Source organism: Tursiops truncatus, chromosome 8 (assembly GCF_011762595.2).
Source record: "Tursiops truncatus isolate mTurTru1 chromosome 8, mTurTru1.mat.Y, whole genome shotgun sequence".
NCBI lineage: Eukaryota > Metazoa > Chordata > Mammalia > Artiodactyla > Delphinidae > Tursiops > Tursiops truncatus.
Window position 1 is genome coordinate 56,303,983 of NC_047041.1, and position 17,263 is coordinate 56,321,245.

The 17,263-nt window shown below is 42.6% G+C and overlaps 1 protein-coding gene across 2 annotated transcripts in view; it reads left to right on the forward strand.

The window, feature by feature from the left end:
• XRRA1 (X-ray radiation resistance associated 1) overlaps positions 1 to 17,263 on the forward strand; it is a 104,596-nt gene that overhangs the window by 17,656 nt on the left and 69,677 nt on the right. For both annotated transcript variants that reach the window (XM_033862277.2, XM_073808454.1), the window contains 5 exons: positions 464 to 645; positions 3,716 to 3,787; positions 4,976 to 5,048; positions 8,124 to 8,221; positions 13,430 to 13,563. In XM_033862277.2, coding sequence (XP_033718168.1) covers positions 464 to 645; positions 3,716 to 3,787; positions 4,976 to 5,048; positions 8,124 to 8,221; positions 13,430 to 13,563 — 559 coding nt within the window. The remainder of the gene's footprint in view (positions 1 to 463; positions 646 to 3,715; positions 3,788 to 4,975; positions 5,049 to 8,123; positions 8,222 to 13,429; positions 13,564 to 17,263) is intronic.

A 17,263-nucleotide genomic window follows, 5' to 3' on the forward strand; every position in this document is an offset into this window, starting at 1 on the left:
GAGTTGGTGTCACACAACGGGCTTTACCTTTACCCAAGAGATGACAAATGGGGCAATAACTAGCTGGCTCAGGAAAAAAAATGATCAGCTCTGCTGAGGAGAGTCAGGGAAGGCTTCACAGAATAGGAAATACTTTATCTACAATCTTGAAGGAACAATTAGAGTTTGGAGGCAAAAATGTGGAGGAAGGAATTGGGCAAGTCATTCTACACTTCGAGTCTTAGCCTTTTTGTCTGTAAAATGGGGGCAGTAGCATGTCTTCACTGGGTTTGGGGTTGGGGGCCAATTAAATAAGACAGGTATATAGACGCTCCCCCTCCCCAGCTGCAGCACGGTATCTGGTGCATATTAGGTAATGAGGAGCTAATTTTTGTTTTAGTATTAAATATAAACATTCTGTAAGTGCACAAGTTGTGGCTTTGGAGGAGTTTGCTCCTTGTCACTGTTCTGATCTTCTCAACAGGCCGAGGACACTGGTTAGTGGCTCGGAAATGTAGCCTCAAGAAGAAGCCCAGGGGTGTGGTTGAAGCACGAGCTGAAGGTCAGGAAAGCCAGAAGGTTTCTTTCGAGGTTGGAGGAAAGAAAGGGTCTCGACAGGAAAACCAAGTGGACACTCCGGGACATGTGCTGGACCAGGCTTTTCTGGTGAGAGTAAATGCATCCTGAAAGGCTGGCAGCACCAGCTGACGACTGTCTTGGTGGGGGCAAGGACTTGCCCTGCTTCCCTCTGGTACAGTTACCCCCAATCCACCCCAAACTATTAGAGTGATCTTGGCAAATTGAGTATAGCCAGGATGATGAAGGGACCCAGAGCTTTCTTTATATATAAAGCTTTCTTTACATCCACCTTATGAGATAGGTATTATCATCCCTATTATGTTGTTGCCATTGTGCAGATGAGAAAACTGAGGACCCAAGAAGTAATTTGCCTTGGCCAAGGTCCCTCAGCTAGTAATTAGGACTCTGGTTTACCCAGGATTAGAACTACTCAGAATTAGAACTCTGGTCTACCGATTGCAAAGGCTGTGCCTTTATATATTATCAGGTAAAAAGTCTTAATTGAGCCAGAGAGGCAAAGCAGTAGGTCAGGGGGAACAGTAAATTGAAAAATCGTATTCTAGCACCTAGTAGAGTATAAAGATTCCTGCTCTGCTCTGGGGAGATCTCTCTAGGAGCAGGGGGATTGGGGAGGCCCCACATACCACAACCTTTGTCCTTTGGGTTTAGTGTCTGGCTGAAAGCCAGGGATGCCGACTAGATATACCCAGTGTCTGGGGCAGGCTTTACAAAGGTCACTGGGGTGGCTGTGTTAGAGACCAGCCAGGTAATTTCACATCTGCTCTCTGCAACGCTGCAGTGGCTTTGCAAAGAAAGACACATTTTGTAAACCAATGTTCATGTGCAGTTCAGTGCTCATAGCTCCCTAAGAACTCCCTGGCAGCCTACTTTGTACCCAGGCTTTGCTTATGGTTCCCAAGAGATAGGTTTCTGCACAGATCAGATGCTGAAAGAGAGCTTCAAGGAGGCAGCTGGTTACATCTCCGCTCAGGGTGGATAGTATAAGCTTTTTGCAGAGTCCTGTGGAATTTCTTTGATTATTAGGTCCACTTCTCACTGGGAATGAGGAAGACTGAAGCAACAGTACTGAGGAGGGGCAGAAACACTTCCCATAGGGGACTCTTCTTTTCCCCTTTGTTTTCAACATGTACATCCCCCATTAATTGAGATAGCTTGTTACCCATGTTGCCACTTTGGATAGCAGAAGCATCAAGGATGTTTTTCAGAGTAATGGGGTACCTACCCGCCTATTGGATATGAATGTTTCACTGGCACTTCATATTGACCTTCTACACCAGTCCCCTTACTCCAAGTCCCCGAAACACCTCTTTTCTAGTGTTCAATGCATGGTCTCAATGATGGTCTCAATACTATGTACCCAGTCACTAAGCAAGTAACTTGGGGTTATCCTTGGCACGTGCCTCTCCCTCACCACCCTCATCCCTGCCATTACCAAGCCCTGGTACTTTCATTAGTTGTCAAATCTGTATTCTTCTCTTCATCTGCCCTGCCACCACCCTAATCTCAGCTACCATCATCTTTTATTGGACTAATTCAGTAACTTCCTAACTATTACAGTTTGAACCAACTAGCATGCTTTTGTTTCACATGAAAAGAAGCCAGAGGCATTGTTATTCTAGGGTAGGTTAATTCATTGGTTTAATGACTTCTTCCAAGTCCCAGGTTCCTCCATCTCTCTGCTTTTCTATCCTTGGCACATTAGCTTGTCCTCTTGGGCTGATTGCCTTCATGATCCTGAGATGGCTGCTGAGCTCTGGTCATCACATTTAAAGGATAATGTCCAGAGGTAGAAAAGGGATTGTCACTGTCTTATATCGAGTTTTAAAGGTAAGAACTTCCCAGAACTGGCGTCCCACCCCCAGCAGCCAGCGTCTCCTTGGCCAAACCTGTATCACAAATCCCAACAGTCAATGGTTAGGGGAACATGACCACCATGACTGGATTAGACAAAGTCAAGACTTAGCCTGTGGAGCTGGAGTTGAAGGATATATCCACTCAGAGAAATGTGAATGATATTGGGGTTCTTTAACAAGGAAGAAGTAGAGAAGTGGCTCTAGAGAAGCCAGTTAACAATGTCTAGTACAGTGGTCTCTCACCACCCTTTCCTGTCTTCTCATCCTTTCTGCGTGTGTCAGACATAGCAATTTTTATAAAATTTCTATTAGCCCCCTGCCAAAAAACCTCTGACAGATTTCCATTGACTATAGGATAAAATCCACGCTCCTTTACAGAGCCAACATGGACACAAATGATCTAATGACTGCCTCCCTAGCCTTACTTTGTTTTTCATCCTCTCAAAAGCACCTTGCTTTCACCTGCCTTGATAATTTTCATGACCCCTGCTACCCACTTTCATGGGACCAACTCCTACTCAGCACTTAGGTATCAGCTGAAATATTACTTCCTCAAGTGAGTATTTCCTCACTTCCACACTGAGGTTAGGACCTCCTGTTACTGTCTCCCATAGCATCTTGAATTTCTCCTTTAAAATATTATCACGTTTATAAATACTTGCTTGCTCCTTGGCTTCCATGCAGTTTTAAGCTTTCAGAAGGCATGGAATATTTCTGCTTCTTATACATTGTCTCATAAATTCCTAGTTCCATGCCTAAACATAAAAGGTACCATAACTAAATGATTAACTGAAAAAAAGAATGGGGTTTGATTAAACAGAAATAGAAACTCCAAAGCTGAGATTTTCTTCTGACTTTTTAATTGTGAAGAGCAACGTATGGTAGTCCTAAGAGCATAGTGTTTAGTGATTACAGATTTGGATTCAAATCATAGATCTATCACTTACTAGCTGTGGGACCTTAGGGAAGTCACTTTATCTCTTTTAGCCTTGCTTTTCTCATTTATGAAGAGACATCATCATACTTATGTCAAAGAGTTCAGTTAGGATTAGGAGAAAGTTTGTTCCTAAGAACCACGTAAAGTCAATGTTTCCATCCCCACCTTACAGATGGGAAATAGAGGTGGGAGAGCTGAGGTGGCAGCTTGATTCTGAGCAGCTCCGAAGCCCGTGCTCTTTCCACTGTGCCAGGCTGCCCTCCTCAACAGGGAGTCATTTGTTGTCTTGGCCAATTACATAAGCTTTGTTGGGGCCTTGACGCTGATTGTCTGCACTGTGTTCCAGCTGAAGCACCACTGTGTAAAGAATCCGTCCGACCTATGCACCATTAACGTGAGCGGCCTGAAGTTCTCCAAGGTAAGGCCAGCCAGCAGAGGTGTGATTGGGGTGAGCCAGACCTGAGGTAGCTCCTGGCTGTTGGACCATTGTACTTCCAGAGTCCTTGGGGACTGGGAATCTGGTCATAGGGAGGGGGAGGGTCAGACAGGGACTCACTGGGTGGGAACAACATTCACAGACACAATCTTTTGCTATATATTTGGTGTTGCCATTATCCCATGTGAAGTGAGTTAAAGGAAATAAATAGCCTTATGGAAGTGGTTTGAATGTGCATAGAATTTTATTGGGGCGTGATTCATTGTATGACACTGAGTTCCCATCAAAAGAGCCTACAGGAGAAATGTCTGTCAGGTTTCAGTGCCAGGAGTGGTAGTGGTTCTCCCAAGATGCTGGTTTGTTCTCAACTCGCAGACTCTGTGACTTATGTAATGAGTCATGTTTCTTTCTTTGCACTGGCTAATAGGTAGCTTGGAGCTAGATTTGTGGCCTGCCATTAGCCAGTGTATTGCTGTTTACCACATATGGCATATATTTTCGGTTTGTAGGCTTTCCATGGCATATAAAGAGAGATTGCTTATATAATGCCACATAGCAGTTAAAATGTATCAACATAAGTAAATCTAAAAAGATCTATGTGTCTCAACACAAGTAAATCTCAAACACATAGTGTTGAGTGAAGAAGGCAGGTTGCAGAATGATATCTACAGTATGATGGCATTTGATATAAAGTTTTATAACATGTAAATAACACTGTATTTATGGTTTATGGATACACATACATGTAATACAAGTATAAAACAGGTATGGGAGTGATAATCGCCAATTCAGGGTAGCTGTTATCTGTGGGAAAGAGGGAGAAGAGTATGATTGGGGATGGATACGTTAGGGGGAGTAGTGGTGGTCAACTCTCTGTAGTGTTCTGTTTCTTTAAGGAGATTTGAAGCAAAGGCAGCAAAATATTGGGATTTATTAAAGCTGGATAGTGGTTACTCGGGCCTTCAGAGTAACATTCACTATACTTTTATGAACATTTGAATTATTTCATAATAGAAAAAAAAAGCAGAAAAGACCTTCCTGCCTTTAACAAGTTTCTGCTCTTGTTCTTACCCCTTGAGGTCTTTGCTCCTTCTGCCAGCAGCTCTGGAGCTTCAGCAAGGCCTGCAGGCAGGGAACTAATCTTGTGTTCTTTGAAATGCCTTCTCGCAGGCTAAGGAAAAGGACTTCAAGCATTTTAATTCTGTGATTTACATCAATGCCTCAGAAAACCTACTGCCTCTAGGTAAGTTTTCTTCCTGAAAACTACCTTCTGCCTCTTGGCTGTCACAGCCAGTCTCTCGTGTTAGAACTTGCCTGCCCACCTGTGACTGGCCACGCATCCCTTTTTTTGGAGTGCAGTAGGCTGGGTGAGGGAGAACACACAGACCTGATTCCAGTCCAGAGCTGGCACTGCCTACTCAGAACATTTCTCTGTGAGCTCCTGCTTCTCTAACTGTAAATGGAGATAATGCCCTTCCTTTTTTCCTCCCCAAGGCAGGATACCTTGTAGACTCAGATGAGATAAGTACAGTCAGCCCTCCATATCTGTGGATTCCACATCCACAGATTCAACCAAATATGGATGGAAAATATTTGAAAAAAAATTCCGGAAAGTTCCAAAAAGCAAAACTTGAGTTTGCCATGCACTGGCAACTACTTACGTAGCATATACATTGTATTTACAATTTACGGAGCATTTACATTATGTTAGGTATCATTGGTAACCTAGAGATGATTTAAAGTATACAGGAGGCTGGGCACAGGTTATATGCAAACACTGCATCATTTTATACAGGGGACTTGAGCATCCATGATTTTGGTGTCCATGGTGGTGATGCAGGATGGTGGTGGAGGTGGGCGTTAGGGTGGGAGCGGTGGACCCAATCCCCTGCAGATACCAAGGGACTGCATGTAAGAAATTGTGAAGTCCCTGAAAGCTCCTGTAGGACTGTAAAGCCTTCTTGTTTATTCAGCAGATCCACAGCGACCCCTGCTGGGTGTCAGGACTATATGACTGCTTGGCTTTTAGAAATCTGTGTGTCCAGTTCCTGTTTTGGTGAGCTCAGTTATAGCAGGGTATACGGTCACTGCCATGATAGAGGGAATCAGAAAATCAACCAGGCCATCAACCGGGCCTAGAGTGTCAGAGGAAACTTCTGAGAAGAGTATGTAGGCTGAGACCTAAAACACGAATAGGAGTGACTCAAGAATTAGAAGGTGAGAAGGCATTTCAGGCCAATGGAGCAGTGATCAGGGGCCCTGAGGAAGCTTTGTATGTGTGCAGGGTATATAGGTAGGGGAGAATGGAGACTAGAAAGGTGGGCAAGGACTATATTATCAGGGGCCCTGGGTGACTTGGGCTTAATCCTGCAGGCAAAAGAGAGCCTTGGAAGGCTTTGAAATAGAGAGGCTCAGTGGTGGCTGTGAGGAGTGTGGATTATAAGATGGAAGCCAGGAAACCTGGAAGATGGTTTCATTTTTCCAGGAGAGAGGAGGTGAGGCCTCAACCAGGGCTGTGGCAGTAAGGGTGGAGGGGATTGAGAGAGATTCAAGAGGAGGTAGAAATAACCAGACTTGGTAACTAATGGGCATGTAGGGAAAGGGAGGAACCAAGAGGATTTACTGAGACAGACAGACTACAGGAGAGGCAGGTTTAGGGAGAAATAAGATGAATTAGTTTTGAATGCATTGAGATTGAGGGGTGTTTTTAAAGAAGCATGTGACGAAGTCCCTGCCCTTGAGGAAACAGCATGGTCTGTCAGGAGCATGGGCTTGAAAAACAGGCAACAGGCATATGAAAAGATGCTCATCCTCACTAGTAAATAAAATAGCATCCAAGTACTATTTTCTGCCTATCAAATATTGACAAAAATGAGAAGGACTGATGACTGCCAGCATTGGTAGGGAAATGGGTACTCTCATAATCAAGTGTAAGAAATTGGTGCAATATCTTTGGAAGGTAGTTTGGCGATGTCTCTTAACATCATCTAGTAGTTCCACTCCCAGGAATTTATTCTACAGAAACACACTTGTACAAGGATGTTCATTGGAAACATCCCGAAAGCACATCTTTCTATTAGGCTCTACAGAACATTCCAACTCACAAAACCACCATAGGCCACACTTGACACCAGGTTCACTTAGAAGGCTTTGAGTAATTCCACACAGTATGCCAGCAGCACAGCGTCAGCAGTTCCTCTTCAGTGGAATCCTCACTGCTGTTCATGTAGCCATCCATGAGCCATTCTCTGTGGCCCCTAGCTCAGGGCCAAAACAATGAAACTCTCATTGGGTGGATGCAGGAGCCACTCTGGCTTAGAAACCTTGTTCCCCATGGGATCAGATAGCTGTTGTAACACTCCATAGACATGGCTCCCAGAGTTCCTGCAAAGGACATGTCCAGTTATAGGCATCACCACACACAGAGACGCCCAAAGTTATAGTGCCCCCTTGAGATCGTTATAGTTCATTTATAGTTTCTCCTAGTCCAGATGTGGTTTACTAACCTGGGGTCATTTTTACCATAGCAATATTGCCTAATAACACAGTGACCATACCATTTGTTTCATGTTACCAAGGGAAGAAGGCTAGAAAGTTAACCCAAGGTCCAGTTCTCAAGCAGAAGGGGAAGAGTGTTCTTAACCTTTTATCCAGATAGTCTAGCGACTATCACTAGGGGAATGGTTAACTAAAATAGGGTATGTCTATACAACAGAACATAATTCAGACATTATGCAGATCTCTGTTTTGACTTGGAACAATCTTTAAGTCATATTGTTAAGGTAAAAAAGCAAGTCACAGTACGTGTGTAGTATGATTCCCTTTTTGTAAAAAGAAGTTTGTGTGTGTGTGTGTGTGTGTGTGTGTCAGTATACACATGAGAAAAGGTCTGGGGTATTGTACATGAAGCTTTGAATAGTTACCTCTAGGTGTTGAGATTAAAGGGAACTTTTATGTTTCTATGTTTTTTAAAGCTTTTTGGTGGGAATGTTTCACTTTTATAACCAGAAATAATAAAGATCACTTTTTAAATGGGCTTTGGAATTAGGCTTAGATTCAGTCCTTGGCCCTTCCACTTACCAGCAATTCTATTTCTAGCAAATCACTTAGCCTAGCTAAGCCTTGGTTTCTTCAGCAGTGGAATGGAAGTAGTAATCCCTATTTTTCAGGGTTTTTAGAGATTTAGTGTCCATGTATGTAAAGCACTTTACACAGTGTCTGGCCTAACGCAGTGGGAACCCAGTAAATGACCACTGTTAATATCTTTCTCTTACGTCCTTCACAAGCCACCGTTTCTCTCTTTCTCCTCCCCCTGTAGAGGCATTTCACACATTTCCAGTCTTAAAGGAACTGGAGCTTGCATTTAATGGCATCAAAACAGTCTACGTGAAGGATGGAGACTTTAAGTCCTTGGAAGTAAGTTGGAGGTAGGGAGTTTTTGGTGCCCACCTGTATCCCTGTAAGGAATGGGTGTAAGGAGTCTACTGATTAAAACTGTTGAGAAGGGGCTCTCTGGGCCTTTATAGCCACCTTGCTTCAGGGTGTTCCTCTGGGGTGGGTGGTGGAGTTGGTGGTGGTAATAAGGGAGTGGGGCTGGTGGAGGTGGTGGCCAGTGGGTGAGAATATATTATACTTATGGCCACGGGGCGTGGTCTTGGAAAATAAATGCCAAAGGTCATGTCCAAAGGAGTCTGTGCAGAGGAGTGATTTTGAATAGAGTACTGTAGGAAGGAGAATTTGAGGGGAGATCTGGATCCAGTGGGGGTTGAGCCATGGAGGTTAAGTGCTAGGCACAGCAAATTGGACTTGCTGAACTAGAGGCGTTATGGACCGATTCCAGAGACCCATCCTGGTATGAGTGAGCCAGATTGGTTCTAATGAGCTCGGATAAGGTTATGGGCCATAGACCCAGGGATGAGTGTGAAATAAAGTAGGGCTGCTATAAGTTCTATACATCCACAGCTGTTTTGTATTCACAAATACAAAAAACTTGGCACTCTTGGCTTTCTCCTAAATTAAATTTCCCATCGTCACGCATTTTCTATACATGTTCTCATACTTCAAGTTAATCACCTCTTCAACATCCATGAAAACTTTAGGATCATTTTTCGCAAAGAAACAAAGCTTTTGTCACCACCCGGGAGTCTGCATACATGGAGAGTAGAGAACAGTAGAGCTGGCTTGAGGTGTGGGGCGGGCATCTGGCCAGGTTCACACACTAAGTAATGGGCTCTTCCCCACATGTTGGCCTTCTAGAAGAGCTTCAGAGTCACACCTCAGCAAAATGTCTGCATGTCATGAGCCTTGGGGTTTACCCCAAAGAGCTGGTAACTTAAATTATTTAATCTACAAACATCAAGAATCGGCCATTCTTCATAAAAACCTCATTTAACCTGGTCTGGCCAGAGAGAGACCTTCCACAAAACTGAACTTTTAAGAGTTGATGCCCTTTACATGCCAAAGTTTTAAGAAGTTTTAACCGCTTGGGATGGTAATCTTCCTAAAATGGATCATAAGTCCTTGCATTTTTAAAGCATGCTATACTGAATGTAATGGTACCTTTTCTCCATGGTTTCCAGCCATATTGAGGATAACAGTGCTTTACTATGATTTCTGACAGGAGTGGTCCTCATGCTTATCCAGGAAGCAAAGCTCTTGAAGGTCCAATAATACAGGGAGAGGGAGAGAGTAAATTTACAACAACTGATGCAATTTTGTGCTAGGTTAAAAACCTAGCACAATACCAGAGTTTATTATAGACAGTGGGAAACTGGTTCCAGATGCTCTAGAGATACAGGGAGCCACTTCCCTCACCTATAGGCCTGGGAGCTTATTATAAGTTTCCATTAATTTTTTATTTTGCTTCTTATAAAAGTAGTTATTGAGCTTCTATATATCATGCATTGTGCCAGGCAGCCTACCTTCCTCATCCTTACCATTTCAAACCCCTACTTCAAGTGCCAGTGGGCCACAGGGAGGGGACATGACTAGAGGCTCTGACCCCACAGCTGACTTACTGGTTGATCATAATGGACTTTTGGGAGGCCCTACTTCATAGTTTGATAACAACTGATGAAGATTATTTATCCAGCAGACCAGCCCTACCCAAGGGAATTTATTTACATAAGAGAGCAGACCAAAGTCAAGATGCAGAACATAAATGAGAAGAGGAAATCTCCTGGCCAATCATTTGTTTTCATCTCTCTGTGGTTTGAAAGGGTTCTCTAAGAAAAAGGATAAACCTGTCAAATGTCCTGAATTTGCAGCTCATGGCAGTGAATACTTTGATGTGTAATAAAACTTGATGTGACTCAGCAGATGCAGCATCCAAGTTAGGAATCTTCTGTCCTTATTTGCCAGAAAGGCTGTCACCCAGAGTAGAACTCTTCAGGAGTCAGTTTAGGAAAACAGCTTTGTCATGATTTGATTCTCTGCATACGGGCCTGAAAAAGAGTCAGCTGGAGCTCTGCCCTGAAAGTCAGGAGACCTCGTTTCTAGTCTTGGTCTGCCACTACTTTGCCATACCTCCTCAGCCAAATAACTTACCTCTCTGGAACTTAAGTTTCCCCCTCTGTAAATTCTGGGCCAGCTGTGAAATTCTGCGACCTGCAGTTCTAAGACTATTCGTTTCTTTGAGCTGCCCTTACTTCCATAGAGAGCAGATTTGGACCCGACATGAAATAGCCAAAGCAGCCAGAGCAAGGGTCAGCAAACTTTTCTGGTAGGAGGCCAGACGGTGAATATTCTAGACTTTGCGGTCCGTACAGTCATAACTAGTCATAACTGTCATAACTAGTCCACTCTGCTCTTGTAGAAGGAAAGCAGTTGTAGACAATATGTAAGCAAAGGGACAGGGCTGTGTTCCCATAAAACTTTATGATGCTGAAATTTGAATTTTACATAATTTTCATACAATGTTATTCTTTTTGTGCTTTTTTCCTAACCATTTAAAAATGTACAAAGCATTCTTAGCTCACAGGCCATACAAAACAGGCAGCAGGCTGGATTTGGCTTACAGGCCTTTGTTTGCCAATTTCTGAGCTAGAACACTGATGGGACAGCCCAGTATGGTTGGAATGAGTGAGACACCATAGAGTGTGGCGATAGATGAGCCTGGCGAGGTAACGGAAGAGAGACTGTAGAGAGCCTTAGAGGGACTTTGAATCTTATCCTATGGATAACAGGGGTCCATTGAAGGATTTGGAACTGAGGAGTAATAGGGTCTGAACTGTATTTTAGAAAAACCAGTGTGGCATGGCTGCTGTATAAAGCATGGATTGGAAGAAACAAGTATGAGAGATATTGAGGTAGAATCCATTGCTGACTGTCCACATATGTGTATGAAGGAGAGAATGATCCCCATGTTTATCTATGTTTATCCAAGCCAGCTTTCCAGGTCTTCATCCTTGAAGGCTTCTCTCTCTGCCCCTGCCAAGTGGGATCACCATTTGTGTGAACTCTCAAAACTTGGAATTTACTGATGGCAGCATGAACTCGGCATTCCTTTGGTGCTGGGCATCTTTCATGGCCTGTGCAGTCCTATCAAGCCCTCTGTATACCATGGACTCTAGTCATACCCAAACCATTTGCAGTTCTCAGAATAAGGAAGGCTGCCTCCTGGCTTCTATACATGCCACTTGCTGTGCTGTATGCCTTTTTGCCCTTAACAATTTGGTGAATACCGACTAGTCTCTGAGGACAGCTTAAGCATCACCTGCTCTGTGAAGCCCGTCTGGACCCCCTGGTGGAGCTCAAACATCTATCCCAGCAGCATTGCTACTTAAACAGACACATATATGTATCTAGCTGCCCAACTAGGCTGTGAGCTCACACAGGGCAGGGACTGGTTCAAAGTAAGCCTTCAGTATAGGGGCCTTGAATGAAGGGATTGTGATGACCATGACAGCCAACATTAAGCATTTATGGTGCACTAGGCTTCATGCTAAAGGCTTTACCTACATAATTCCTCATAAAAATCCATTATTATTTCCACTTTATAGATAAGGAAACTTGGTTAAGTATTGGTAATTTGCCCAAGATCACACAATTAGCCAGGACTTAAACCCAGGTCTACAGAGCCTGTCAATTAAGTACTAAAGTGGAGTACCAAACCCAGTCCTCCTCCAGCAATGACCTGCAGTCAGTTGTGTATGTGTGACTGACTGTATTTCACTGAAGTGGCGGACCAGAAACCTTGTCCCTGCACCAGTGGGATAAGATGCGGAAACTGGCCCCATTCAGTAGGCGTCTATGGGTGTGTGTTGGTGGAGGTATTACCGAGTACTGCTTGCCACACAGCAAGCCAATAAATTGAGAGATAAGGTGTTAGGGCAAGGAATAGCGACTTTATTTGGAAACTCAGCAGACCAAGAAGATGGTGGTCTAGTGTCCCAAAGAACCATCTTGCCTGAGTTAGAATTTAGGCTTCTTTTATACTAAAAGAGGAGGGAGTAAAGTCTAAGATTTCCTGCTTCTGGTCAGCCTCCGGAGGGGATGTGTTAATTTCTTCCTTCCTGCAGTCATTCACAGGTGGGCCTGGTCAGGATGTTTCCTGTGAGATAAAGGTATTTTAGCTTAATGCTCATTACCTGGGAGGTGGGGTTCCCAGAGATGGGCCATTACATATAATTTAAGCTTATAGGCAACATTCCTTTAGTGATTAACTTGTGATAGAGTACAAAGGTTCTTCCCTATTACAGAGGGAGAGGGAAGGGAGCAGACTTGTACATAAGAGCTAAAGTGAGTGTCCAGAGAGGCTCTTCTAGAAGAGGGAGACCAGAGACTGGGGTGATATAATTTATCACAGTTGCCTTTGTCTTTGCAGAGAGAAACTCAGTTTCCTGACTGGTCTCCTAACTCAAGTCAACTATCTCATGAATCTAGATGGCTAGTTAGAAAGTGCTTTATGATGAGGTGTCAGTTTGGGTCATTGTCCTAATAAGCCAGTTCATTTCAGCTGGTTTTTTAATGTGCATCTACTATGTGCCAGGTACTATGCTAGATTTTAAGGATACATCGATACAGTGACAAGGTGCTTCACCTCAGAGAGTTTATAGCCTAGTCCACCACTGTGTGCCAGCACCTGCTCAGCACATCCATGTACCAGTACCTTATTCCTCAGGCTTATGTCCAGTTATCACAGTTACCTGGCTGACTGTGAGCAGTAACCTCAGAACAGTCTAGATAAAGCACTCAAAGTCAGGAGGGGGAGATTCCATCTGGCTGGGGAATTAAGAAAGGTTTTATAAGGAGGCAGCTTTTGAACTGGCCTTTTAGGACTTGGATTCAGATACATGGAGAAAGGGCATTCCTGAGTGAAAAGCTCAAGCAAAGATCTCTACATGGGGTGTGGCAAGGAATGGGGAGCAGTCACTTTGGCCAGCACCATGGGGTAAACAAAGGCTTGCAGTATGGGGGCTGAGGCTGGCAAATAGGTTGGACATAGTAGAATGACTCTAGTAGACCTTGAAAGTTAATCCTGAGAGTCAGGAGGGTTTTAGCCTGTGGGCGATGGGCCCTCCTGGAAGGTTTAAAAAAAAAAAAAATCCAGCTCCCACCTCATGTATGAGCATCATTGTCACGAGTAGTGCTTCTATTTCCCCATCTTATATCTTTGTGCCATAGTTCCTGGACCTTTCCTTCAACAGCCTCACTGCGGAGGCCATCTGTGATCTGGGGCTTCTGCCACACCTCCGTGTCCTGCTCCTCACAGGCAATGGGCTCACCTCCCTGCCACCCAATTTGGCTGTCGCAGAGCGGTAAGTTCTACATCCCGGAGTCTGTCCCATGTGTTTCCCTCCTGAGCCTTTGTCTGGGTACCTGTGTCCAAAGATATAGTCCAAAGCAGCTCAAAAGGTCTGTAAGGACAGGCTGTGAGTGCTCAAAGCAGGTAGAATGCCACCTACTGAAGCTCCCAGAAAAGGCACTGGTGGGAACAGAGCCCCAAAGATTCGGGAGGCCTCAGCTGGGTGTCCCACACTCCTCTGTGCTATTAGGAGAGACGCCGGTGTCTGGAGAGTCACTTTCCCTCCCTCTGATCGGTCACTGGTAAGTTGTGGCTATTGCTCTTGCCAGACTATTCCCCTTCAGGAACCCTCTAAATAAGATTTGCATATTCCCATTCTGCACATTTGCTGAGCCATGCCTTCTGGCCAGAATGTACTGGTCTTTCCTCGCTTAATAATAGCAATGAGTCTGTCATACAGAGTGAAGTAAGTCAGAAAGAGAAAAACAAATACCGTATGCTAACACATATATATGGAATCTAAAAAAAAAAATGGTTCTGAGGGGGAAGGGTAAGCTGGGATGAAGAGAGAGAGTGGCATGGACATATATAACAAAATATAAAATACCAAATACAAAATAGATAACTAGTGGGAAGCAGCCACATAGCACAGGGAGATCAGCTCAGTGCTTTGTGTCCACCTAGAGAGGTGGGGTGGAGTGGGGGAGGGAGACGCAATAGTGAGGGGATATGGGGATGTATGTATATGCATAGCTGATTCACTTTGTTATACAGCAGAAACTAACACAACATTGTAAAGCAATTATACTTCAGTAAAGATGTAAAAAAAAAAACAAAAACAAATAACATATAAGGATGTAATGTACAGCACAGAGAAAATAGCCAATATTGTATAATAACTTTATGTGGAGTATAATTTATAAAAATATCAAATCACTATGTTGTACACCTGAAACTAATACAATATTATAACTAAACTAAAAATTTTAATTTAAAAAAAAATAATAACGATACATGTGTAATGCTTACTATGTGTCAGACAATACTCTTCTGTCACACTAAACATATACTAACTCATTTAATCCTCACAACCCTATGAGGTAAGTGCCCTATTATTATCCCCATTTTATAGATGAGGAAATTGAGGCACAGATAGGTTACATAACTCAACCAGAGTTACAAAGCTAATAAGTGGCAGAATCTGAACCAAGTCCATCTGACTTCAGAGACCCTGCTTACGACCATTACATTCTCTTCTTATGTAGATTCTGTACATATTCCGAGGGCTATCTCAGACCGTCCTCTTTTCCCTATGAGAAGCCTTCCCATATTAACCATTTGTAAGTGTACAATTCAGTGACATTAAGTACATTCACATTGTTGTGCAACCATCACCATCATCCTGCTCCAAAACTCTGTTCATCTTGCAAAAATTCCATCAGCTTTGACTGATGGATATGACCCTCTTAAGAAGAACACCACAGAAGCAAGAAGAACTACAGTCCTGCAGCCCATGGAACAAAAACCACATTCACAGAAAGATAGACAAGATGAAAAGGCAGAGGGCTATGTACCAGATGAAGGAACAAGATAAAACCCCAGAAAAAAAAACTAAGTGAAATGGAGATAGGCAACCTTCCAGAAAAAGAATTCAGAATAATGATAGTGAAGATGATCCAGGACCTCGGAAAAAGAATGGAGGTGAAGATTGAGAAGATGCAAGAAATGTTTAACAAAGACCTAGAAGAATTAAAGAACAAACAGAGATGAACAATACAATAACTGAAATGAAAACTGCACTAGAAGGAATCAATAGCAGAATAACTGAGGCAGAAGAATGGATAAGTGACCTGGAAGACAGACTAGTGGAATTCACTGCTGCGGAACAGAATAAAGAAAAAAAAATGAAAAGAAATGAAGACAGCCTAAGAGACCTCTGGGACAACATTAAACACAACAACATTCGCATGATAGGGGTCCCAGAAGGAAAAGAGAGAGAGAAAGGACCCGAGAAAATATTTGAAGAGATTATAGCCAAAAACTTCCCTAACATGGGAAAGGAAATAGCCACCCAATTCCAGGAAGCGCAGCAAGTTCCATACAGGATAAACCCAAGGAGACACAACGAGACACATAGTAATCAAATTGGCAAAAATTAAATACAAAGAAAAATTATTGAAAGCAGCAAGGGAAAAATGACAAATAACATACAAGGGAACTCCCATAAGGTTAACAGCTGATTTCTCAGCAGAAACTGTACAAGCTACAAGGGAGTGGCATGATATACTTAAAGTGATGAAAGGGAGGAACGTATAACCAAGATTACTCTACCCAGCAAGGATCTCATTCAGATTCAATGGAGAAATCAAAAGCTTTACAGACAAGCAAAAGCTAAGAGAATTCACCACCGCCAAACCAGCTCTACAACAAATGCTAGAGGAACTTCTCTAAGTGGGAAACACAAGAGAAGAAAAGGACCTACAAAAACAAACCCAGAACAATTAAGAAAATGGTCATAGGAACATACATATCGATAATTACCTTAAACGTGAATGGATTAAATGCTCCAACCAAAAGACACAGGCTTGCTGAATGGATACAAAAACAAGACCCATATATATGCTGTCTACAAAAGACCCACTTCAGACCTAGGGACACATACAAACTGAAAGTGAGGGGATAGAAAAAGATATTCCATGCAAATGGAAATCAAAAGAAAGCTGGAGTAGCAATACTCATATCAGATAAAATAGACTTTAAAGAATGTTACAAGAGACAAGGAAGGACACTACATAATCATCAAGGGATCAATCCAAGAAGAAGATATAACAATTATAAATATATATGCACCCAACATAGGAGCACCTCAATACATAAGGCAACTGCTAACAGCTATAAAAGAGGAAATCAACAGTAACACAATAATAGTGGGGGACTTTAACACCTCACTTACACCAATGGACGGATCCTCCAAAATGAAAATAAATAAGGAAACAGAAGCTTTAAATGACACAATAGACCAGATAGATTTAATTGATATTTATAGGACATTCCATCCAAAAACAGCAGATTACACTTTCTTCTCAAGTGCGCACAGAACATTCTCCAGGATAGATCACATCTTGGGTCACAAATCAAGCCTCAGTAAATTTAAGAAAATTGAAATCATATCAAGCATCTTTTCTGACCACAACGCTATGAGATTAGAAATGAATTACAGGGGGAAAAAAGGTAAAAAACACAAACATGGAGGCTAAACAATACATTACTACATAACCAAGAGATCACTGAAGAAATCAAAGAGGAAATCAAAAAATAGAGACAAATGACAATGAAAACATGATGATCCAAAACCTATGGGATGCAGCAAAAGCAGTTCTAAGAGGGAAGTTTATAGCTATACAACCCTACCTCAAGAAACAAGAAAAATCTCAAATAAACAATCTAACCTTACACCTAAAGGAACTAGAGAAAGTAGAACAAACAAAACCCAAAGTTAACAGAAGGAAAGAAATCATAAAGAGCAGAGCAGAAATAAATGAAATAGAAACAAAGAAAACAATAGCAAAAATCAATAAAACTAAAAGCTTGTTCTTTGAGAAGATGAACAAAATTGATTAACCATTAGCCAGACTCATCAAGAAAAAGAGGGAGAGGACGCAAATCAATAAAATTAGAAATGAAAGAGGAGAAGTTACAACAGACACGGCAGA